General features: G+C 43.5%; 1 protein-coding gene across 2 annotated transcripts in view; it reads left to right on the forward strand.

Annotated features, from left to right (window-relative positions):
- CHD6 (chromodomain helicase DNA binding protein 6) overlaps positions 1-24,756 on the forward strand; it is a 219,871-nt gene that overhangs the window by 125,094 nt on the left and 70,021 nt on the right. For both annotated transcript variants that reach the window (XM_077459181.1, XM_077459182.1), the window contains 5 exons: positions 828-1,004; positions 1,925-2,068; positions 9,960-10,215; positions 19,251-19,461; positions 19,700-19,895. In XM_077459181.1, the coding sequence (XP_077315307.1) occupies positions 828-1,004; positions 1,925-2,068; positions 9,960-10,215; positions 19,251-19,461; positions 19,700-19,895 (984 nt within the window). The remainder of the gene's footprint in view (positions 1-827; positions 1,005-1,924; positions 2,069-9,959; positions 10,216-19,250; positions 19,462-19,699; positions 19,896-24,756) is intronic.

Below are 24,756 nucleotides of genomic sequence, written 5' to 3' on the forward strand. Positions count from 1 at the left end.
TTACCTCTGTCCTGGAATCTTATCTGTTTCGTGGCTAAAACTTGCCATACATGGGTTGAAATTCAGATGGTTCAAAAGGGGCTACGAATCAATTTCTGTACAACCACCCTGTTGGAATTATGCTGTTTGATCAGTGTTACCAGCTACAGCCAGCAGCCCTGATCAGTGTGTTCTGAGGAAGTCTCCCCGCTGTCAGAATACAATAGCTCAGCGGGAGGATTTCCCCATCAACCTAGTATGTGTGGATGGGGGAATCGAGTCCTTTTTCATTTTATTTTTTATTTTTTTGTTTAACCTACTGGTTGAACTATCAATGAGTCATCTATGGCCAGCCTTAGAACTAGAAGTTGCAGCAAGTCAGTGAATTTGGATATACAGTATTTAAAGCAGAGTTGCAAATACTGTAGCTGCTGACTTTTATAAGGACACTTGCCTATCCAGGGAGCCCGCAATGTTGGCACCTGAAGCTGATTTGTCCATCAGCTCTGGGTGCGAGTGCCGGCATCTTCACTAAGGGAAACAGGGAGTGAAGCTTTTCGACTTCACAGCCTGTCTCCTACTGCACAAGTGTGAGTTGCACTACGCTTTCTGAATGGTCCTGCTGTCTTCTGGGACCTGTGTGTCTCCCAGAAGACAGCAGGGGAAAATTACCTATATCGCCACCAACAATTGCAGCTATATCACCCAAAAGTGGGAGTTGTTTTGACAGGTATTCGCTCCCTGCGGAGCACGTAATAGCACATAGAGACGGTTCAAGCATACTTTTGGTTTGTAGTTGTGCATATCAATTTTTATTTTAAATAACTGTACAGTTTATTCATTAATAGGGAGTGCCAGTTCCAGGACTCTTCAAGTTCCATGTGGTCATCACAACTTTTGAAATGATTCTGACCGACTGTCCAGAGCTGAAAAAAATCAGGTGGAGTTGTGTTATCATTGATGAGGCCCATCGGCTGAAGAACAGGAACTGCAAGCTCCTTGAAGGTCTGAAACTTATGGCACTGGTGAGTAAAAGCAGCATGGGTGTGGGCTACGCCATAGGCCATAACACTGATTTACATTTTAAGGGTGGCTTGAAAATAACTTAAATCATGCAGGTACTGTGGTGTTGGTAAGTGTGCAGGACAAGACGGGGTTTCCCATGTATAAACCTCTTGAAAAGATTCATTCAGTTGCCGGTGTTTTGTCTAAATACTGTCCCCTGTCGGATAGTGTCTGCCCTGTACTGCGCTTGCGCAGTACGGAGGACAAGGAGACGTCGAAAGTCTCCGAAGCTGAACGGCACCTGCGAGTCCAAGTTTAAGCCCCACCATCCAAGTGGACATAGAGTTAGAATAAAAAAACGCAGAGCGAAGCGAGGCCATGCCCGAAGCGTGGCGAGTGAAGCGAGCCTGCAGGGGGCCCTGTTACTAAGTGCATACCGTATGTCCACTTGCATGGTGGGGCTTGAACCTGGACTCAGGGCAGAAGGTACTATTAAGTGCGCAGGCGCCGTTCATCTTCGGAGACTTTCGGCGTCTCCTTGTCCTCCGTACTGCGCTGTGTCTGCGCAGTACGAGGTGGACACTATCCGATGGGGGGCCAGTTCTCGGCAGAACACCAGTTCTCTGTCACATTCACTGCATCTGAGCTGCGGTTTAGACCTGTGCTGGCAGGTACAGTACAATTGCTCACACTGTAATTTGACTAGCAATTTGATTTCTGGTCACAGACTAATCACAGGTTCTGTTATTATTTTCAGCATTTTGTAAGAAAGGTTATGGCAAACACAATTCTAGCATTTTCTGTTAGAAAGCAATGTTTAAAGGGACACTGTCACTTTGGTCATTATGGTTTTGTTTGGTGGTGTGTTGATTTGAATTTCTTCATAAAATTGTATTGTTGCAGTAAGTGCACATGTTTTCTTCCTTTTGCCTTAATTTAGGAACACAAGGTACTACTTACTGGAACACCTCTACAGAACTCAGTGGAGGAGTTGTACAGCCTGCTCAACTTCTTAGAACCAAATCAGTTTCCTTCTGAAAGCACTTTTCTAGAGGAGTTTGGAGACCTTAAAACGGAAGAACAAGTAAGGAGTTCTCTCTGTAAGACTGTAGTGTAACAATCAGAGAAGGAAGTTTTGTTCTGTATTGATTTTATCATCCTGACTCTTTACACCATTTTCGGGGTACATTGTTCTAAACTGGTTGGATATTGGTTGTGGTCACATTGGTGATTTTGCCACAGTGGACACCCTCACCTAAGTACTATTTCACGTCACATAATGCAATTTTAAGGGCAGGTTCACTAAGGACCCTTTCACACTAAGGAGTTTTTCAAGCGCTTTTGCATTGAAAAAAGCACCTTAACAGTTTAAGAAAAACGCAATGTGTTTTTGGTGCGGTTTTTGAGTCGCATGTCCTTAAAAAACTACATTGCAAACGCGGTAAAATTGTTTTTGCAGCACTCACATTGAAAGCGAAAGTGCCTTAATATTGTTCTCTGAGGAGTGATCTTTGTTCAGAGAGCAATTGACAGGTAGTGAGGAGGTTTTGTATTGCCTCCTCACTGCCTGCTTTAACCCCTTGCACCCCACACTAATGCATTGCAACTGCATGCAAAAGTGGATGTGGCTAAATTGTATTTCTAGAGTGTAAACTCTAACAAGCAGGGCCCTCTGATTCCTCGTGTATTGAATTGTATTGTAACTGTACTGTCTGCCCTCATGTTGCGCAAACTGTTGGCACTATATAAATCCGGTATTATAATAATAATAATAACTGTGGGAGGGGCTTAAAGGGGCACGTTAAAACAAAATCTATTTTGTACACATAAAAATGCTTGGACTGCCACGAGTCTGACATGTATAAACCTCAGCACAATCATTTTAAAAAATGGAACTCTTCCTGTACTGTACATATGATTTTGTGTATACTGAACATAAACAGAAAACAAACATTTTGTCTGAGCCTACCCAAAGAAGAACTTTAAATAATCAGGGACGGCTTAGCAACCAGAAAATGTTGAGAAAATGAGCACTACGGTGAGACGTCCAGCGTCTATTATGCAATGTTTGTAATGTACTATATAGTGTAGGAGTATGTGATGTACAATATAGTGTATATAGTGTGGGAGTGTGCAATACACAATATCGTGTATGTAAGATGCCAAACCCTCCCTTAGAGCCTACATAAAAATGTTCACCATGGAAATTACCATGAATAAAAAAGATAATTACAAACAAGGATACAAACAACTGGGCTTATAAACCCTTACAGACCACTTTTCACTACAGGTAAGCCTATAATAAGGCCGTGGATATCCCCTGTATCAGCATGTGCCGACATCATAGGCACTTGCACGCTGAAGCAACGCGTTCGTGCCATTGCTTCAGCTGATGTGCCGTTACTGGCGCCCCCCGCGCGCGTATGCGGGAGTGACGTCATTGCGTCTCTGGAAAATTACAGTGCCGGAGCCCACGATACCTGGAAATAACTCCGGGGGACATGTCGCTGGGCAGAGCAGTGTTTTTCGTGAGTTTACAACCACTTTAACTTCAGCTGTAAATACAGCAAATTATTTTATTTCTAAATATATCAAAAAATAAATCAAATAAATATATAAATTCAAGCTACAATGAATAAGACCTTCACCCACATAAATGTGTGGCCCTCATTCAGCCACTGTAGATTTCAATGTCTAGACTGTCAATAATGACGTATAAAATATCATGAACATAAATCTCCACTGATAAGCTGCACAGAAATATCCTTCCACATTCACCAAGAATCAGTTTAGCAGCAATCCATCAACGTAATGTACATATTAACCCAGCCCTAGGCATATATAGAGCTGCTCTCATCGAGAACTGTACATGGTTTGTGGAAAAGGTAATTTGTGAATGCTAATACTGCTTGCTAGCCCTATCAATAGAAAGCAAAGATAGCTTAAAGAGGAAGTAAACTCTACTACTTAATTTTACCTATAGGTAAGCCTATAATGAGGGTAACCCATAGTTTAAATATCTCCTAAACATGCACCATTTAGTAGATATTAACTTTACATGCAGTCAGTTAAATCACTGGCACATGTGCTCTGATGGTACAGCTACCTGTGCCGTTTCTTCAAAACCCTGTGCCGTGACCGACGGTTCCCCCGCGCTTGCGCGGGAGTGATGTCATTGTGGCTCCAGCCACACACGAAGGAGGGAGAAACTCAGAGGAAGATGTCAGCCGTCTCTGCAGTGTGTGGGCACCGCTGGAGGGCTTCGTTCTAAGGTAAGTATTTCATAATGAGCTAGTATGCGATGCATACTAGCTCATTATGACTTTGTCTTACAGTTTTTGTTTTTTTTCCCCCCAAGAGTTTAATCGTGCATATATGTTTGTATATGTGTGTGATTCTACACTTGCGCTTAGAGGGCATGTCGCTTCTGCCATGATTAGTCTCAGCAGGACATCCATTTGCTGGCGCCTGCCAATCGTCGAAGTGAGAGACTGGACAGAGCTCCGTCCTATCAGCAGGGATGTGATGGATTTTCTTTGCTTGCAAAGCAGTGAATAAAATCCATCACCTCCCTTTGTGAAAGCAACACACCGTACACCTAAACACTGGTTAGGCGCACATTTAACTTTTGATCACCCTAGATGTTTAACCCCTTTCCAGCCAGTGTCATTAGTACAGTGGCTACATATTTTTAGAACTGATCACTGTAGTCGTGTCACTGGTTTCCAACAAAGTGTGAGCATCCGATTGACCACCGCAATATCTCAGTCCTGCTATATGTCGCTGATCACTGCCATTACTAGTATAAATAAATAAAAATATTCCAATATATATCCCATAGTTTGTAGACGTTATAACTTTTGAGCAAACCAACCAATATGCGCTTATTGGGATTTTACCAAAAATATGTAGCAGAATACATATTGGCCTAAATTTATGAAGACATTTTGATATCCAAAAAAAATGTTTTATAGCCGAAAGTGTAATGTTGTGTTTTGTTTTTTTTGTCTGCATTTTTTTGTTAATGGCGCAAAAAGTAAAAAAAACGCAGTGGTGATCAAATACCACCAAAAGAAAGCTCTATTTGTACGGTAAAAAAAGGACATACATTTAATTCATGTAAATCTTCGTATAACTGCACATTGTCAGTTGAAGTAAAAGTGTCATATAGCAAAAAATGGCCTGGTCATGAAGGAGGTAAATCAAATGGTTACTATACCGACAAACTTTTAATTCTATTTTCAACAGATGGCTTGCACCCGAGGGTACTTGGGGAACTCAGTCAAGTAATTGCCAGACCATTGTTCCAAATTTTTACTGACAGTTTACTGACTGGAATGGTACCAGCTGATTGGAGAAAAGCCAATGTAGCACCAATATTTAAAAAGGGCCCAAAATACATTCCTGGGAATTACAGACCAGTTAGCCTAACATCAATGGTATGTAAACTCTTGGAGGGGATGATAAGGGACTATATACAAGATTTTAGTAATGAGAACGGTAGCAGTAATCAGCATGGATTCATGAAGAATTGTTCTTGCCAAACCAATCTGTTAACCTTCTATAAGGAAGTGAGTTGCCATCTAGATAAAGAAGGCCCGCAGACATGGTGTGGTCAGGATTTTGCAAAAGCATTCGACACAGTTCCCCATAAACGTTTACTGTGCAAAATAAGGTCCGTTGGCATGAACCATAGGGTGAGTACATAGATTGAAACCTGGCTACAAGGGCGAGTTCAGAGGGTGGTGATAAATGGGTCGTACTCGGAATGGTCCGGTGTAGAAAGCAGGGTCCCCCAGTGTTCTGTGCTGGGACCAATCCTATTTAATTTGTTCATAAACGATCTGGAGGGTGGGTTAAACTGCTCAATCTCTGTAGTTGCGGACGATACTAAGCTAAGCAGGGCAATAACTTCTCCACAGGATGTGGAAACCTTGCAAAAAGATCTGAACAAATTTAATTTGGTGGACAACTATATGGCAAATGAGGTTTAATGTAGAAAAATGTAAAATAATGCATTTGGGTGCCAAAAATATGTATGCAATCTATACACTGGGGGGGAGAACCTCTGGGGGAATCGGGATGGAAAAGGACCTGGGAGTCCTAGTAGAGGATAGGCTCAGCAATGCCATGCAATGCCAAGCTGCTGCTAACAAAGCAAACAGAACATGCATTAAAAAGGGGATCAACTCCAGAGATAAAATAATTCTCCCGCTCTACAAGACTCTGGTCTGGCCGCACCTGGAGTATGCTGTCCAGTTCTGGGCACCAGTCCTCAGGAAGGATGTACTGGAAATGGTGTGACTACAAAGAAGGGCAACAAAGCTAATAAAGGGTCTGGAGGATATATGTTATAAGGAAAGGTTACGAACACTAAACGTATTCTCTCTGGAGAAGAGACGCTTGAGAGGGGATATGATTTCAATATACAAATACTGTACTGGTGACCCCACAATAGGGATACGACTTTTTCGCAAAAATGAGTTTAACAAGACTTGTGGCCACTCATTAAAATTAGAAGAAAAGCGGTTTTAAAGTGGTGTTGCCACCAAAAAAAAAAATTGGAAAAAAAAATTTTTTTACTCGCCTCTAAATGCCTGTTGCTAGGTGGTCCCTCGTAGTCTACCTTCTTCATTGCCCGGGCTGGTGACATCACTTCCCCTTGCGCCGCAGTTATCTGGGACCTGTCGCGTGTCCCAGATGACTGTGCGGCGTATTATGGTGCCGCTTCCGCATGCGCAGTGGGTGCCCAGCTGTGAAGCCACAGCAAGAATTACGGCACCACGAGCGTAGCGGGGAATGAGGGGGGGGGGCTTCGTTCCCCCGCATCGCTGGATCCTGGGACAGGTAAGTGTCCGATTTATTAAAAGTCAGCAGCTGCAGTATTGGAAACTTTAACCTTAAACTACATAGAGGGTTCTTTACTATAAGAGCGGCAAGGATGTGTAATTCCCTTCCACAGGCGGTGGGCTCAGCAGGGGGCATTGATAGTTTCAAGAAACTATTAGATAAGCACCTGAATGACCACAACATACCGGGATATACAATGTAATACGGACATATAATCACACACATAGTTTGGACTTGTCTTTTTTTTCAACCTCACCACCTATGTATGTAACAAACCAAAGGGGAGCCGATGGGACAGGTTTATTGTTACAATTTACATACACTAGTGGGAAATCTTCAGAATCATGTGGGTTGCTGACAGACAGATGTTTGGGCATTACTGAGACATCTCTTACAGGTGATCATCCTGTGTAAGGGCATTTTGCTGCAAGTCCCTTTATTGGCATTCTGGTTTAATTTGAGAAGACTTAAGTTGCCATGTGCTGTTTGTTTTATTGTGCCCTAGTTCCTCCCACTTCTACAATTACAGTAAAGCCTTTCTATTGCAAAGATGAGAAGTCTTTTAACACTAATCACTACTTCATAAGCAGAACATTTTACAAGTTAATTAAAACAGTTGGGGGTCCAGAAAATGGATGAATATATTTTGTAGTCATCATTTTCTCAAACTTTTAATAGTGGAAATTGCCCATTGCTCTAGATTAAACATTGATTAGGACCAAGAACAATTCTCAGAGCACTTAAGCTTACGGAACAATTTTTTTCCTTCATTATAAATTAAACAAAGATCTTTTTTACTGGGGATTTTACTGTAACTGAGGTTCTAATTGGGTAATAGCAGCTATTATATTTTAACTGAAGATAAGTGTACAGAATTGGTTGTGTGTTCTGCCATTTCATATTATGAAATAATACAATACCCCCATGGTGAATGGGATTTTAAGGGCAACTACTATATGCCAAAAAGGTATGTATAAAATTGTAATAAAAAATAAAAATTGTAATAAAAATAAAATTGTATAAAATCATATATAAATGTTAAAATTCCATTGCTGGTATTACAACAGTAAAAGTTAAAACTATATGGCTAACGTTACATATTGGTTAGGTTTATGAAACACTCTGTTTTATAAACCTAACCAATATGTAACCTCAGCTGTATAGTTTTGCTAACTTTTAGTGTTGTAATACCAGCAATGGAATTTTAATATGTATTAATAAATATATGATTTTATACAACCTTCTTGGATATAGTAATTGCCCTTAAAACCCATTCACCTTGGGGTTATTGTATTGTTTCATTATAAAATCGGCATGTTGGCAACACACTATGGTTTTTCTATGGTGGGCCTTTTGCTACTTCATATTCGAACTCTGTATTACTTCTCGGTACACTTTTTTCTTTTGTACCCCTCATGTTGATTATCAAATGCTAGAATTATCTTGGGTGCTATTTGCGCTATATTCCATCTTCTTCTTTTTTTTTTTTTTTGTAGTCTGATAACACCCCTCAACCTAAACTCCCTATCCCAGTTTACTCCTTAAAGCGGGAGTCCACCGGGACTCCACGTTTTTTTTTTTTTAAAAAGCCAGCAGCTACAAATACTGCAGCTGCTGACTTTTAAAATAGTGACACTTACCTGTCCAGCGCGCCCGCGATGTCGGCACCCGAAGCCGATCTCTAGATCGTCTGTAAGGTCCTGCCGCCGCCATCTTGGGTATGGGAATCCGGAAATGGAGCCTTTCGGCTTCATTTCCCGGTTCCCTACTGCGCATGCGCGAATCGCGCTGCGCAATAAGGACGGTCCCCGCTGCCTCTGGGATCTGTGTGTTTCCCAGCAGGCAGCGGGGCACTTGCGGAAAGGGGCGGGCACTTGCGGAAAGGGGCGTAATCTACACCCCTTTCCGCAGAGAGCTATCCCGGAAGTGGGTGCAGAATACCTGTACTGTACAGGTATCTGCACCCCCCTCCCCCCTGAAAGGTGCCAATTGTGGCGCCGGAGGGGGGGAGGGTTCCGATGAGCGGAGGTCCACTTTAGGGTGGACCTCCGCTTTAATGGTAATATAGTCTTTAACACTTCTGAAAAAATTGCCTCTTTGGGATCCCTCTGGTGCTGGTTACACTACCAAATCTTGAGATATTGGTTATATGATCTCTGCTGAATAGGGGGATCGGTGTTTAGGAAGAGATGGTGATTGGCTGGCTATGCCTGTATATCAGTTCCCTTGTCCACTTTAGCTTATACTGCTCACCTAATGCCTTGGCATTTGTTGACAAGACCAGTTCTGGAAGTACTCTGAAGACACTGTCATTTTTCCCATTAAGGAAGAGAGGACCATGGCTTTGCAAAACACATCATTCCCCAGCCCCGTCTTCTTTCCTCTTAACTCACTCATTCTCTTCTCTTAACTCACTCATTCTCTTCTCTTAAATCATTCTTAAATCATTCTTGTGTATTTCATTCCTCCTGTTGGACCCAGCACAAAGATACCCGATGTTAAGTGTTGACGATTAGTAGGAGCAGTGATGTCACTCAAAGTGCAAGTTCACCTTTACAGAAAATCTGTAAGGTGAACTTACACTAGACCCCCTCCCCATCCCCCCTTGTTCCGCTGCACCTCTGGTCAGCGATCACCCGCTAGGAGACATCGAGTCGTTGCTTCACCGGTCTGACAATTTAAAATCCCTGAGGCTTAATCTCCTAAAAGTACCTCGTAAAGGTACTTATAGGAGGCATTCTAATTGGTCGGCACCATCATGTGGACGGCACCAACCAATCAGAACCCACCCATTCCCTCCTGTCAGTGGAGAGAGAAGAAGAGAGAAAGCTCTGGGGATTTCAAATCCCTGGACCGGTTAAAATGGCGACCTGATGTCTCCTAGTGGGTGATCGCCGGCCTCAGGTACAGCGAGACTGGGGGGATGGGAATGGGGTCCAGTGTAAGTTCACCTACAGATTTTCTGTAAAGGTGAGCTTACACTTTGAAGTGTTCGGACCTAGAAATTTAGGTTATGCTTTAAACTTTTGAGCCTGCTATCATTAGACTGCAGGTCTACTTAAAGACACCTTTTGTTAAGAAGGTCTTGTACTATTATAGTGGCTAATTGTACGGTATCTCCTCAGGTAAAAAAGCTGCAGTCAATTCTGAAGCCGATGATGTTGAGAAGGTTAAAGGATGATGTGGAAAAGAACCTGGCACCTAAGCAAGAAACCATCATTGAGGTGGAACTGACCAATATTCAGAAGAAATATTACCGAGCAATTCTGGAGAAGAACTTCACATTCCTGGCCAAAGGGGCCAACCAGCATAACATGCCCAATCTAATTAACACCATGATGGAGCTACGAAAGTGCTGCAATCATCCATACCTCATCAACGGTGAGTGTAGCCTACAGACCACTTGTGTCACTTTTTATTTTTCAGCCTTCATAGCCACCTAATAATAGTTTTGTAGCTTTGACTTCTTCCAGAAAAAACGACGATTTGAAAGCGGCGCCCATTCATTTTTAATGGGCAGGAGTGGTGGAGGAGCACTGTATACACCACTGCCCCAAAGATGCTGCTTGTAGGACTTTTTTTTTTTTTTCCCCGTCCTGCAAGCGCACCACCCCAGTGTGAAAGCACTCAGGCTTTCACCCTGGGTGGCTTGAGAGGCACTTTAAAGGTGCTATTTTTAGCACTAAAACACCTGAAAGGCACCCCAGTGTGAAGTGAAAGGAGTCTGGCCAAGACCTCAAAGTTGTTTTCTGTGTGAAGGTGCACCTATGTTTTTCGGGGGGAGGGGGGGACTAGGTGCATTTTAAATGCTAGGATGGAAGAGAGGGCAACCCAGGGCTACAAACGAGTTTTGCTTCCTGCCCTCCTTCCAGATTCTTATAATCGGGGATGATTCCTATAATGCTAAAAGATAGGAAATCTACTCTCGCAACGTCTAGCATCAGATATGAAAAGCATATTTGTCTCAATGTTTTCTACCTGGAGTGTCATACCTGTTTCTCTAAATGATAAATCCTCTTCTCCCTGCAGCTGGGTCTAGATTAGTACCTTGCTCTCATCCACTGCTTCTTTAGGAAGACCGATTTTTTTTTTTTTTTTTCCTTCTTACAAATCAATCCCTTAGGGGTGTGCTGGGTTCTCATGTCACCTTTTTTAGGTGGCTAACTCAGACCATGATCCATCCTATGGTTTTAATGTTAATGTTCTTGCAGCATTAGACTGATGACAACCCTATTCTTGATTATGGAAACCCTCTTTCGAGCAATGTCTCAGGTTGCACAAAAATTTCTTGATTACTAAAAACTGCTAGCTCGGCACCTTCTGCTTAGTCTCTCATGTATAGTTCTGTTGGAAATGTTAGGTGATGGAAGCTGCAGCTCGCCAACAAACTACAGGATTTTTCAAGCAGCTTGCTTTTGGTTCAGAATTAGGCAATGATATTCTGTAACAATAAATCAAAAACCCTTGGACTTTGATTATTCTTTAAAAAGTTTTAGCATGCATCTAAATGGTTACTGGGTTTGTGGATAGGAGGGAATGTTAACCCTTTTTGTTTTTTGTGTTATGTTGGTAGCTTTACATTTTATGCCGCGTACACACGGGCGGACTGTATGGCGTACTTAGTTCGTCATACAATCCAACGGACAGTCCGTCATACTTTCGACTGAACGGACTTGACCACACACGGATACCCAAACAGTCCATCGAAAGCTTGCACGATGACGTGTACAGCACGTACGACGGGACTAGAAATAGGAAGTCCAATACACAGCAATGCACCCTTCCGCCGTGTAAATCCTTTCTGGGCATGCGCCATTCTTAGTCCGTCAAACTAGCCTACTGACGAGCGGATTGTCCGCTGAAACCAAAGTACGACGGACAGAATTTCGAAAAATCCGAAATACTTAGTACGCCAGACTGCACGCTGAAAAAGTCCGCTGAAGCCCACACACGAGCGGACTGTCCGCTGAAATGTGTTTCGACGGACTAAGTACGCCATACAGTCCGCTCGTGTGTACGCGGCATTACTCTTCCATATTTTTTGTATGAATTGACTGTAGGGATCTGTAAATTATCCACTAGAGGCAGGGTAGATTAGCCACAAACCTCACTTTACCTACCTTCCTGTCTAATAACTGTAAACGGATAGGAAATTAGCCACCCAGAAAATTGCCTTGGATCTGCTGCCATATAAACTTTTATTGGGAGACAGATCAGTAAAACTCGGTCACTGTGCAGCACTGCAAAGATAGAGTGCTGACGTGTTTTCAAGAATAATTGACCAACTGTTTTTTGGTGGTGATATGTTTCAATGATGACATTTCTTTGAAAATCTTTGGCAAGAAGTAGAACAATTGCATTTGATTTACTATCACTAGATAATCCTTGGCTAGGATCACAGTAAACCTTCATAGGCAGCTTCACATGAATTGACAAGATGAGATTTGCTTTGTTTATAAGCACAGTAATCCTTTAATGTTTCACTTATGGTGAGAACACGCAGCCTGATTCAGTGGCCCAGTGTGATGATCCGGTGAGAAACCGCTTGGCATCTTTGCAACAGGGCGATCTGCAATTTATTTCAAAGAAAAGAGAAGGAAGGGTAATCCTGTTATTATTATTATTTATTTTTTAATTCTTTTTATTCAAGTTTTATGGAAGTCACAGAACAAAAACAGAAGGACGGTGTAAGCAACATACTTGCTCTCGCCTTGTTGGCCACGCAGGGCCGACAATAATTCAGAACTAACATAGTTCATCTACTAAAACATTTACTCCTCCTCCCTCCCCCCACCCTTCCAACGCCAACCATCAGCTGGAGTCCATTGTACATCTAGCAGGAGACCTTGAGATGAGAAAAAATTGCACCAAGGAAAAAGCAACAAAACACCACAATGTCATGCTTCAGTTAGAATATAAAATGTATTGTGCAAAAACAATTAGGTAGATATAAATCTCAACTAAATCTAAACTAGCATCCAGTGATTACCCACTCAGTTAACTAAAAGCAAGGGGACATGCCTTACCATGAGTAAATAAGTAGTTCTTCCCACCGTAGAGGAGGAATCCACACAGGCCTGCCACACTTTATAAAAAAAATTTGAGCATCCCCTGGATATATGTTGTAAAGCTGAATCGCAGAGTTAACCAGTCCTTTCCAAAATAACAGAGGGAGCAGTTGGTTTTTTCCAATGGAGTAGGATAGCTTTCCTGCCATAGATCAACCCTATGTTGAGTAAAGTGCGGTGAGCTGAAACAACCTCCTCCACCAACCCAAGGAGGTAAACCCTTGGCGACACAGGGATTGGAACACATAGAACCTCAGATATAGAAAGTGATCTTAGTCCAGAAAATCTGAATCTGTGGACACTTCCCAAAAAATATGATCACTATTTGCCGGGAAGAAGGAACATCTCATACACCCATCTGTAGAGGAAGAATAAATCCGTGCTAGCCTAGCAGGCTTATAGTAAATCCTATGCAAGAACTTAAACTGTATCTGTCTGTCCCTAGTGCATACTAAATGTTTGAAAGGGTGCTCCCACATGTCATCCCAAGCCTCACCCTGAACATCTGGAATTTCAGCTGCCCACCGTTTCCCAACATCTAGCAACTGCTGACAGTGTTTTTTGAATAATGCTTTGTATATGACAGAAAAAAGCTTAGCCAGATCTTTATCCGATAAAAGATCTTCCAGGGCTGAGGGGAGAACCTTGACAACCCCCACCCACCCACTACAGAGTTGCGCCTGAAACGCATGGCACAGTTCAAGATAGCAAAAGAAATATGAGTTGGGCAAGTCATGCCTTACCTTCAATTGATCGAATGTTATGATTTCTTCCTCCCTGGTAATGTCTCCCAAAACCTTTATGCCCTTTCCGGCCCAAATCGTGGGATCTGGCAGGAAATAAAAATGAGAAAGATTAGGATTCATCCATAGGGAGGCAGAAGGCATAACTCTGATATAACTAGGAGATGCCATTCTAATAGTCACCTCCCAGGCTTTAATAGTTGCTTTCATTGACCTAGTTAATGGTAAATTGAATTTTGAGCCCCTATACAATGCTAACTGCAGACTTTCGTAAGACCCCAATTGTGCTGCCTCCTGGACTGTGGCAGAGTCCCCATCATCCGCCAGCAGCCACCGTCTAGCAAAAGACCTCTAACCAGCCAGGTAGTATTTCTGGCAATGCCAGCCCTCCCTGTCCCCAAGGCTCTTAAAGCACCTTAATCCCTATGCGGGGTGACTGGGGAAACCACAGAAACGAACCAATGATGCTGTCCAGTTTTTGGAAATATGCTTTTGGGATCCACAATCGAGAATGCCGCAAAAAGTATAATACTGGCAAAATCCTAATTTTGGTGAGGTTAATACGCCCAATCAAGGACAGGGTTAGCCACTTCCATATTTGTTTCAAAATCTTTTATTGAAGCATACACATGGTACAGAGAGTGTAAAAACTGACAAACAGCTGGGAAACATAAATTGGTTTAAGAACAATGCTAACAACTAAAATTAGCGGACAGAAACAACTTATACAACAACATGTAGCTGGTATCTGGCTGTAAGAAACGCCATTGTGAGTAATCCATCAATAGTTCAGCTGTAAAACCTAGATTAAACAATGAATGCCAAGCAGATTCAAAAGCATCCATGAAGGACTTGACTTCACTGAGGGAGTGTCTAGAAAAACAACTGTAGAAGGGGTCTACATAAGAAGGGGTCTACGGAAGGATCAAGCGGATAGGGAAGTCAGTGACCACTCTGGCACGGTGCGTATATGTAAGAGGCCCGCACGTGCGACATGTAGCTAGGTTAAGGAAACTAAAAGGATCAAGAAAAACCAGGAGGGGAAATACAATGGACATCTGAATGGATATGGAAACTCATGGTGGTGAGACTCCGGTTAACAATTGGTGACATTCTGCTGAATTATGAAAGTGATGCCAACAAGCTCAAGTCGCCCAGTATTTAGAGGGGGCATCCATAGCTTGACTGATTAAATCTTCCATTTCAGCTACATTAGAGACTCTGTTAATCCAATTAGCAATGGAGGGCGGTGTAGTAGATTTCCACAAAACAGGGATACACATTTTAGCGGCGTTAAGTAAATGCAATGTGAGAGAGCGGTGATATGTTTTTAATGGAAGTATCGAGTGATGAAGGAGCATTTGGACAGGGGTGAAGTCGATATGGTGTGTGGTAATTTGGCCACTTCCATATTTGTGCTTTTTTGGTAAGCTGGGACACGAACGGGAGTAGGTTCAGAGACATATAGTCCTGGATATTGGCTGTATTTTAACACCCAGGTAAATAATAGAGGAAAACCATTGCAATGGAAGATTCATATCTGATACCCCCTGGCTTCTGCACTCAGTGGTAATATCGATGGCTTGCCCCAGTTCACCCTAAGACCCAAAATTGTGGAGTATTGTTAAAGCCGCCTTCTGAGGAAAGAAGCAAGTCATCGGTGTATAATGCAAGGCATTCCTGGATTAATCCCACCTGAACTGCTCCTACCTCCCTAGACTGACGAAGCGCCCACGCTATAGGTTCCATCATTAAGGCAAAGAGGGAAAGGGGAGAGCGGACATCCCTGCCTAGTGCCCCTACCAATATTGAAGAAACTTGAAATTGAGATCCCAAGCCATCCCTTGGTTACGGAAATTGGGACCAAATCCCATACCCTCCAACACTCTATGCATGTATCGCCAGTCTACAGGTTTAAAAGCCTTTTCCATATCATAGACACTATGACTTTTGCAGGGGACTCGGGAGTATCTAATAGTAAATGCGTAAACAATCCCCTTAGATTGGTGTCAGGGGACTTCCCGGGCATAAATCCCATCTGATCAATGTCAACCAAGGAAGGTATGACCTTGGCCAGGCGAGTCGCCAGCACTTTAGTAAGGATCTTCAGATCCATATTCAACAATGCAATAGGACAATGGGATGAACACTTCTGTGAATCCTTACTCAGTTGCAATAAGAGCACCATATAGGCATCTAACTATGAATAAGCACTGATTACGGTGCGAAACGCGTCAACATTTTCCTGTACCCTGTTATTCCTTTTGCTATGAATTTTTTGATCTTGTTTTGATGTGACCCACGTTTTTTCAATTAAAGGTGAGATTTCAAGTCTTTTTCCAGTGTGCGGCTATCCAGAGTTTTGTCCTGCTTGTTTGCTCATCTAACTTCGAAGTCAGGAGGGCCCCTTTATCTAAACAATGAGTCAAAAGCACACGAAGTATAGGGGCTAATTGTGTCACATAAACTTTGTAGAAGTCCGCCGGGAAGTCAGGGTAACAGATAATGGGTTGTGATCAGATGTGCCCCCCCCCCCCAGATAAATAATCTGACTCCTGAATGTACTTTAACAGAGGAGCATTACCAAATGCCAAATCGATTCTGGCTGAGGACCTATGTGTGGCAGATAAATGAGAATATGATTTAAGATCTGGGTGTTTCCACCTCCCATAATTCAGAAAGACCAGCTATAAAGGCCCAGGAGTGCAGTTCCATGGGGGCTGGCCTATTAGGGTTAGAAGAATCCAAGGCAGGGTCTAAAATAGTATTAAAATCCCCCATTAACATTGTAGGAAGATTTTCATATGGTGCCAATTTAACCAGGAGATCATACAGTAATTGCATATGAAAGGGAGGAAGTAAGTAAATGTTCACAAGCACCATTTTATGATCGTAGATGTCCAGTACCACTGCCACATTTAGACCCCCTGGATCAGAGAACACCTGGTTGTATGGTACAGGGGACAGCCTTATCGCTATTAAATTAGAAACTCCTCTGACATAGGTGGAGTAGGTAGAATGAAATGCCCTTTGTATCCAGGGTTTGTGTAGGGACAGAATCTTCCCTCCATCTAGAGTCTCTTGCAGAAGTTGTTTGAGATACTGAAACACCACCGCCCTTGTTAACCACCGTCCATAAACTTGTTATTCATCCCCCTCACATTCCAAGACACAACGTTAAGTTTGCTATCCATTAATATACCTTAAAGAAAAAGAAAAAAAACATAAATGCATTCTGGTAGCTTAAAGATGGACAAGAATCTGAAACATGACATTGTTATTAGAGCAATATGTGGTGCAGCACATAAATATAAACCCTTGAGCTGAATTGTTAGAACCCCCCCTGCCGTTATACCAGAAACTTGTAAACTTAAAAAAACAAAAAACTGTCCTTTCTCTATGATAAGCAGAAAAATTGGGAAATAGCATGATACAAGCATTTTCAAACTTTAGATCCTGATGCGTTCTTGCTTCAGCCAGGAGCATGTCCGTCTCTATAATTCAGAAACCTGACCAGGAAAGGCCATGGTGGGGAGCCTGGGGGTCTTGCACCCATGGGGACACGGTGGGCTCTTTCAACAACATATGTGGGAGGGAGGCCCCCCAGGCAGGCTTTTGAAGAATTGTTCTACAAATAAGAACAGTTTGGCCCCCTCAGCACCCTCTGGCAACCCCACCACCCATACATTATTCCTCCTTTGTCTATCCTCTGCATCATCAGCTCTGTTGCAGTGATCATACCATGTCTCTGAGCTCAGACAGCTGGGAGATCTGAGAGTGTGAGGCATCCTCCACGTCAAAAATGCGATCTTCAACAGTAGTAAGTCTACACTGGATCTTATCTAGATCATGTCTAATGAGACTGCATTCAGATGCCAGGTAGTTGATGCGGCCCATCAGCTCTGCCCTAGCTTCCAGGATCGGTTTAGTGATGGCCGGCGTATCCACGTACAGCTCAGGGGATTGCGGCAGGGACATCCCTGGGTTCAGGAGCATAACGTCTGTGGCCTGTGCCATCCTCGTGCCCTGCAGCTTGGTGCTCTGTGAGGACGACACAAGATGGTGGAGGTGGATCCTCTGTCCTTGCCTTGTTGAGAGCGGAGCTGCCGCTTTTCCTACCGAGCTGACTCCTTGTGCTTTTTAGACACTGATGACTGCATTACACGGGTCAAGGACTTCTCTGCAGGCATGTGCATGTGGAGACAGAGTTTGGTTAGATTAGCACCGAAAATTGATTTTCAGGAGAAAAGCCGGAGCTCCAGGAAGACATGTCCTGCCTTGATTACACCCTTTGTGTAATTCTGTTATGCTAATCACATCACTAGCAAATTTGAGGATGAGCAGACGCCTCACTGATATCATTTCTAACAGACATCTAATCATCTTTTTAACGTGAATGTGTTAGTAACCAGCTAAGTGTCTTCTGACCTCTCTAGTGAAACTAACACTAGATCTGTGTGGTTGAAATGTGTATCATCAATAATGAGTGTAGGCAGACAACAGTAAAGCATGGTGGAGGTTCCTTGCAAGTTTGGTGCTGCATTTCTGCAAATGCAGATGGACATTTGGTCAGGATCGTTGGTGTCCTCGGTGTGGACGGGTGCTTGTCCATTGTGCTGTGCCCTGCCGTTGGGGAGGTGTGTGGTTGGCCCCGGATTTGTTCTGTGGTGGGATGGTGATCCCAGAAGGGCTGTCTTCAGTATGAGGGGGTGGCGAGTCCTGGGGGTGGTGGTTTGGTCCCTGCGGAGCCCTGGTTTTGGCATTGTTGAGTCTGTCTGGGGTTGTGTGGAGGGGCGGAGGGATTTGGAGCAGCCTGAATCTGCAGGGAATTTGTGGTTGATTCTCCAGGATGTGTGGGGCAATCTGCCTGTAAGGTTGCTTCAAAAACTGTGTGTAAGTGTACCTAGAAGGCAAAGGGGGATCACACCAAATATTGATTTGATTTGGATGTCGCCTCTGTTCATTTACTAATTTTTTTTCTTTACTCATTGAGTTAATTGATAAAATATACTATTAGTGTATTATCATTTTTTGCCAATAGTTATAATAGTTTCAGTATGTATCTAAAGAGATCCTATCGATGTTGGTGATGACTGCACATAGCCCACCTCCTAGGCATTCATTCTGATACAGCCACGCGCCCTTGTCTCCTTGCATGGCCAGAACCTAAATAGTCAATCATCAGGCTCGAACAATGCCACATGGAGGGTGCCTTGGCATTATGCCCCAACTCCAAGAGCCGAGCTTAGGCAAGCCATAGATTCATTGATTTTCTTTCCTCCCACCGCGGATGAACACAGACAACACAGTGCTGATGGGAGAGTGCCTCCCGCAGCACTATTGTATTCTGCCGGGGGGGTGAATCTACTTTGGTACAATCAGTTTGCCCATACATGTATTGAAATTCGTCAGCAGTTCAGCAGAGATCAGACGAATTCTGATCCATATATGGCTGGCATTAGACTGCAGCAGACAGGTGGAGGGAAGTGTGATTGCATAATTATATATTTCTGGGGGGGTTGAGCGACTTGCAGATGCTGTCACTTTTCATGTCTCTATTAAATATGTTGAAATTTTTGTTCTAAAAATTCTAACGTTTTCCTAGGTGCTGAAGAAAAGATTTTAGAGGACTTCCGCAAGACGCACAATCCTGATGCCTCAGATTTCCAGCTCCAAGCAATGATACAGGCAGCAGGAAAACTTGTGCTGATTGATAAGCTATTGCCAAAACTCATTGCTGGAGGGCACAAAGTTCTTATCTTTTCCCAAATGGTTCGCTGCTTGGATATCCTGGAGGACTACCTCATCCAGAGAAGGTGGGGCACATCTAGTGATCTGTTTGGAATAAAGGGATAAGCATTGATATGAAATAGGCTCTAGATGTCTGCTTCTGCTTTGAAGTAGAATTTTTAGTGGTGTTTCGAAATCATTTGTAATTGGAAACGCTGGATCAAGAGTTGGTTTCCTTTCTGCATGGGAAGGCCCATATTGTAGAGTCTAATTATTCTATTGCCTGTATTCATAACTGCCATTACAGCTTCTTGTTTGTTACAGATATACTTATGAGCGAATAGATGGAAGGGTACGAGGTAACCTCCGGCAGGCAGCCATTGACAGATTCTGTAAACCAGACTCTGATCGTTTTGTATTCCTGCTCTGCACTCGGGCTGGAGGTTTGGGAATCAACTTGACAGCTGCCGACACTTGTATTATCTTTGATTCTGATTGGAACCCTCAGAATGATCTGCAGGTAATTTGTGAATCCTATATATAGGGAAAATAATTTCCCACAGTAATCAGTCAAGTGTTTGCGTTCAGTGCAAGCTTTCTGGCCTGCAGTGTGAATGACAGGTGGAATTAGACTGCTATGGCCAGCACGCTTCCCTCTTCCCAATTATATGTCTCATTGCATTTCCAGATTCCTTTTTTTTTTTTCTGTTTACCAATGCTTTTTGTGAAGTACAATTTATTGTTCATGGGGTTACCTTGTTCCCAACTATTAGACATGTATCAGGAAAAAAATTAACGTGTAGGGAAGGGGCCAGATTTGATGAAGTGAACATGCGAGAGGACCATTTTGCCTGACATTCTTTTAACCATTAAAATTTGGTCTGTGTTTGTCCAAGCACTAATACACTGCCCAACAAGAATTCTCTTGTCTTTGTGGCTGTGTAGTGAAGAAATTAGCTTGGGTGTGTTATTTGGATATACCATATTTATTGGCGTTTAGCATGTACCTTCACTTTAAGAAGGAAGTTTTAGGGGGAAAAAATCCTTACATTTTAAATAAAGCACTGTGAAGCAAAATAAGGGTCAGAGTGCCCATCAATATAGCCTAATCAGTGCCCATCAATGCAGCCTAATCAGTGCCCATCAATGCAGCCTAATCAGTGCCCATCAATGCAGCCTAATCAGTGCCCATCAATGCAGCCTAATCAGTGCCCATCAATGCAGCCTAATCAGTGCCCATCAATGCAGCCTAATCAGTGCCCATCAATGCAGCCTAATCAGTTCCCATCTGCAGCCCCCCCATTGCCATGAATGCAACATCCCCCCCCATTGCCATGAATGCAACATCCCCCCCCATTGCCATGAATGCAACATCCCCCCCCATTGCCATGAATGCAACATCCCCCCCCCCCCATTGCCATGAATGTAACATCCCCCCCCCCCATTGCCATGAATGTAACATCCCCCCCCCCATTGCCATGAATGTAACATCCCCCCCCCCATTGCCATGAATGTAACATCCCCCCCCCCCCATTGCCATGAATGTAACATCCCCCCCCCCCATTGCCATGAATGTAACATCCCCCCCCATTGCCATGAATGTAACATCCCCCCCCATTGCCATGAATGTAACATCCCCCCCCCCCATTGCCATGAATGTAACATCCCCCCCCATTGCCATGAATGTAACATCCCCCCCCCCATTGCCATGAATGTAACATCCCCCCCCATTGCCATGAATGTAACATCCCCCCCCCCCATTGCCATGAATGTAACATCCCCCCCCCCATTGCCATGAATGTAACATCCCCCCCCCCATTGCCATGAATGTAACATTCCCCCCCCCCCCATTGCCATGAATGTAACATTCCCCCCCCCCCCATTGCCATGAATGTAACATTCCCCCACCCCCATTGCCATGAATGTAACATTCCCCCCCCCCCCCCCCCCATTGCCATGAATGTAACATCCCCCCCCCCATTGCCATGAATGTAACATTCCCCCCCCCCATTGCCATGAATGTAACATCCCCCCCATTGCCATGAATGTAACATCCCCCCCCCCATTGCCATGAATGTAACATCCCCCCCCCCATTTCCATGAATGTAACATCCCCCCCCATTGCCATGAATGTAACATCCCCCCCCCATTGCCATGAATGTAACATCCCCCCCCCCCATTGCCATGAATGTAACATCCCCCCCCCCCATTGCCATGAATGTAACATCCCCCCCCCCATTGCCATGAATGTAACATCCCCCCCCCCCATTGCCATGAATGTAACATCCCCCCCCCCCCATTGCCATGAATGTAACATCCCCCCCCCATTGCCATGAATGTAACATCCCCCCCCCCCATTGCCATGAATGTAACATCCCCCCCCCCCCCCATTGCCATGAATGTAACATTCCCCCCCCCCCATTGCCATGAATGTAACATCCCCCCCATTGCCATGAATGTAACATCCCCCCCCCCATTGCCATGAATGTAACATCCCCCCCCCCCATTGCCATGAATGTAACATCCCCCCCCCCCATTGCCATGAATGTACCTTCCCCCCCCCCCCCCATTGCCATGAATGTACCTTCCCCCCCCCCCCCATTGCCATGAATGTAACATCCCCCCCCCCATTGCCATGAATGTAACATCCCCCCCCCATTGCCATGAATGTAACATCCCCCCCATTGCCATGAATGTAACATCCCCCCCCCATTGCCATGAATGCAGCCGCCGCCCCCCCCCCCCCCCCATTGCCATGAATGCAGCCCCCCCCCCCCGCCATGAATTTGTTAGTATCTGAATTAGGTGTTGGCTAAATTGGATGATAAACTGGAACAAAAGCCTAATGCTAAAACATCCTCTCCCCCTCCTCCTCCTCCCAAACCTGCATATCCTGAGTAAAACGGATCTGTGTACTTTTATTTATTTTTTTTGTCAGTGGAGCTGTAGCTCCTGGATCACATAACCAGTGTAAAAGAGCGCTGAACGGCGACACTGAATTCCTGGAGCCGTGGCAACACGGGCCCAGGCGTCGGCACTCCCTCCTCTCCCCTGCAGCAGCCACTCGCTGACACTGGAGCTGCAGGATCACATGACTAGATTGGATTTAACGAGTTCCCATCTAGCCTATAGTACAATGACGGCTGGCTGGACGCCATATGATGTCCTGCCAGAACACACCTCGCGTGTGCCCTACGGCTCTGCCGGATGACCTGTCACATGTTGTGTCCAGCGGAAACAGCAGATGACAGATCAGTGTGTCAGGCCACTGACCGTACCATGTGAATGCTGTGATTATTCACAGCAGATCACACGACAATTGTTCACAATGGATGGCTTCCATTCATGCCATTCACTGTGTACTATTGCGTTTATCTCTGTGATTGGTCACATGGGTACAGACAGGGCTAATTACGGCCCATCTGTACCATGTGATTAGCTGTGGCCAATCACAGCTAATCACAATAGTAAACAATGAATCAATTTCACTCGGTAAAAATGGTGGTTTATAACAGTAATAACTTGTAAATAATCCTAGTGTGCAAAAAAAAAAAAAAAAAAAAAACCTGATCACCTCCCCAGAGTAGTATAGTGTTGCTCTGGTCATAGCATGTAAAAAATAAATGTAAAAAACATACTTTTTTTTTTTACATACTGTAACCAGTCTGTGACCTAGATCACCGCCACACCAGTCATCTGATGACGCTGTACTGCACTGGTTGACCGTCCGTGTCATAAAAAATAAATAAAAAAAATGGCAAAAATTATTTTTTTAACCACTAGCCGACCAGCTGCTGCAGTTATACTGCGACAGGTTGGCTTGGCTGGGCAAATCGCCCGTAGCTGTATGTCGCTCCTTTTAAGAAGACGCAGCAGGTGCACACACGTCACCGGGTGTCCCCCGAAGTCGATGCACGTGTCAGGCATGCGCAATTACCGCCAGGCACCCGCAATCGCTCATGACAGAGCAAGAACTGGGATCTGTGTGTGTGTAAACACAAATCCCAGTTCTCTCAGGGCAGAGAAGAGACGATCATGTGTTCATACTAAGTATGAACACCGATCTCTCTCCTCCCCTAGTCAGTCCCACCCCCCTACAGTTAGAGCATACCCAGGGAACACCGTTAACACCTCGATCGCTACTTAGTGTTAACCCCATCTATGCCAGTGCAACTTATACAGTAATCAATGGCTATTTTTTAGCTCTGATTGCTGTATAAATGTCAATGGTCCCAAAATAGTGTCGAACGTGTCCAATCTGTCCGCCACAATGTCGCAGTCCTGATAAAAATCGCATTACTACTAAAAAATAATAAAAATGACATAAATCTATCTCCTATTTTGTAGACGCTTTAACTTGTGCAAAGCAATCAATATACGCTTATTGCGATTTTTTTGTTTTGTTTTTTTGTTTTGCTTTTTGTTTTTTTTACCAAAAATATGTAGAAGAATACATATCTGCTTAAACTTTTGTATTTTGTTTGTTTGTTTTTTTTCGTTTTTTTTTTTTTTTATTTGGGATATTTATTATAGCAAAAACTACAGAATATTATGTTTTTTGCAAAATTGTCACTCTTCTAAAAACCGTAGAGGTGATCAAATACCACCAAAAGAAAGCTTTATTTGTGGGGAAAAAAGGATATCAATTTTGTTTGGGTAAAATGTTGCACAACCCTGCAAATTGTCAGTTAAAGGGACGCAGTGCTGTATCACAAAAAATGGCCTGGTCAGGAAGGAGGCAAATCCTTCCAGGGCTGAAGTGATTGAATTTCTTAATTTTTCAAAAAAATTGTGAAAAAAAAAATCACAAAAAAATTATAACCTCAAAAAAAACTCACCATGCCTCCTACTAAATAACCTGGACTGTCTACTTTCCAAAAATGGGCCATTTGGGGGATATTTTTACTGTCTTGGCATTTTCAGGCCTCAAGATATGAGATACATATGTACATTTTCAGATACGGTATATACTATAGTTTGTGAACTTTATAACTTTCCTACAGATTAAATATATACGGATTTGCATCCTTTTCACCAATGAAATGTAGCCATATACATTTTGGCCTAAATGTATGAAGAACGGTTATTTATTTGCAAAATCTTATAACAGAAAAATGCATTTTTTTTTTTCGGATGTTGAACTAGAAAGAATTCAGCAAAAGGCAGCAAAATTTGATCTATAAGGGCATAGAAACATAGACCTCTTAAGAAGAAAGATTTGCTGAACTGAACCTATTTGCCCTTTGAAGTGAGACAATAAAAAAGGGGTAGGGGAGTGAGGGGAACTGGATGTGTTTCTAAAGCTGCCTATATACTGATCGGTCCAGCAGGGACCAACTAAATTACGATCAGTATGTGGGCTCCCCCCCATTAAACAGCTA

Source organism: Lithobates pipiens, unplaced genomic scaffold (assembly GCF_037356315.1).
Source record: "Lithobates pipiens isolate NorthernLeopardFrog02 unplaced genomic scaffold, aLitPip1_a1.2 Scaffold_28, whole genome shotgun sequence".
In the NCBI taxonomy this organism is placed as follows: domain Eukaryota; kingdom Metazoa; phylum Chordata; class Amphibia; order Anura; family Ranidae; genus Lithobates; species Lithobates pipiens.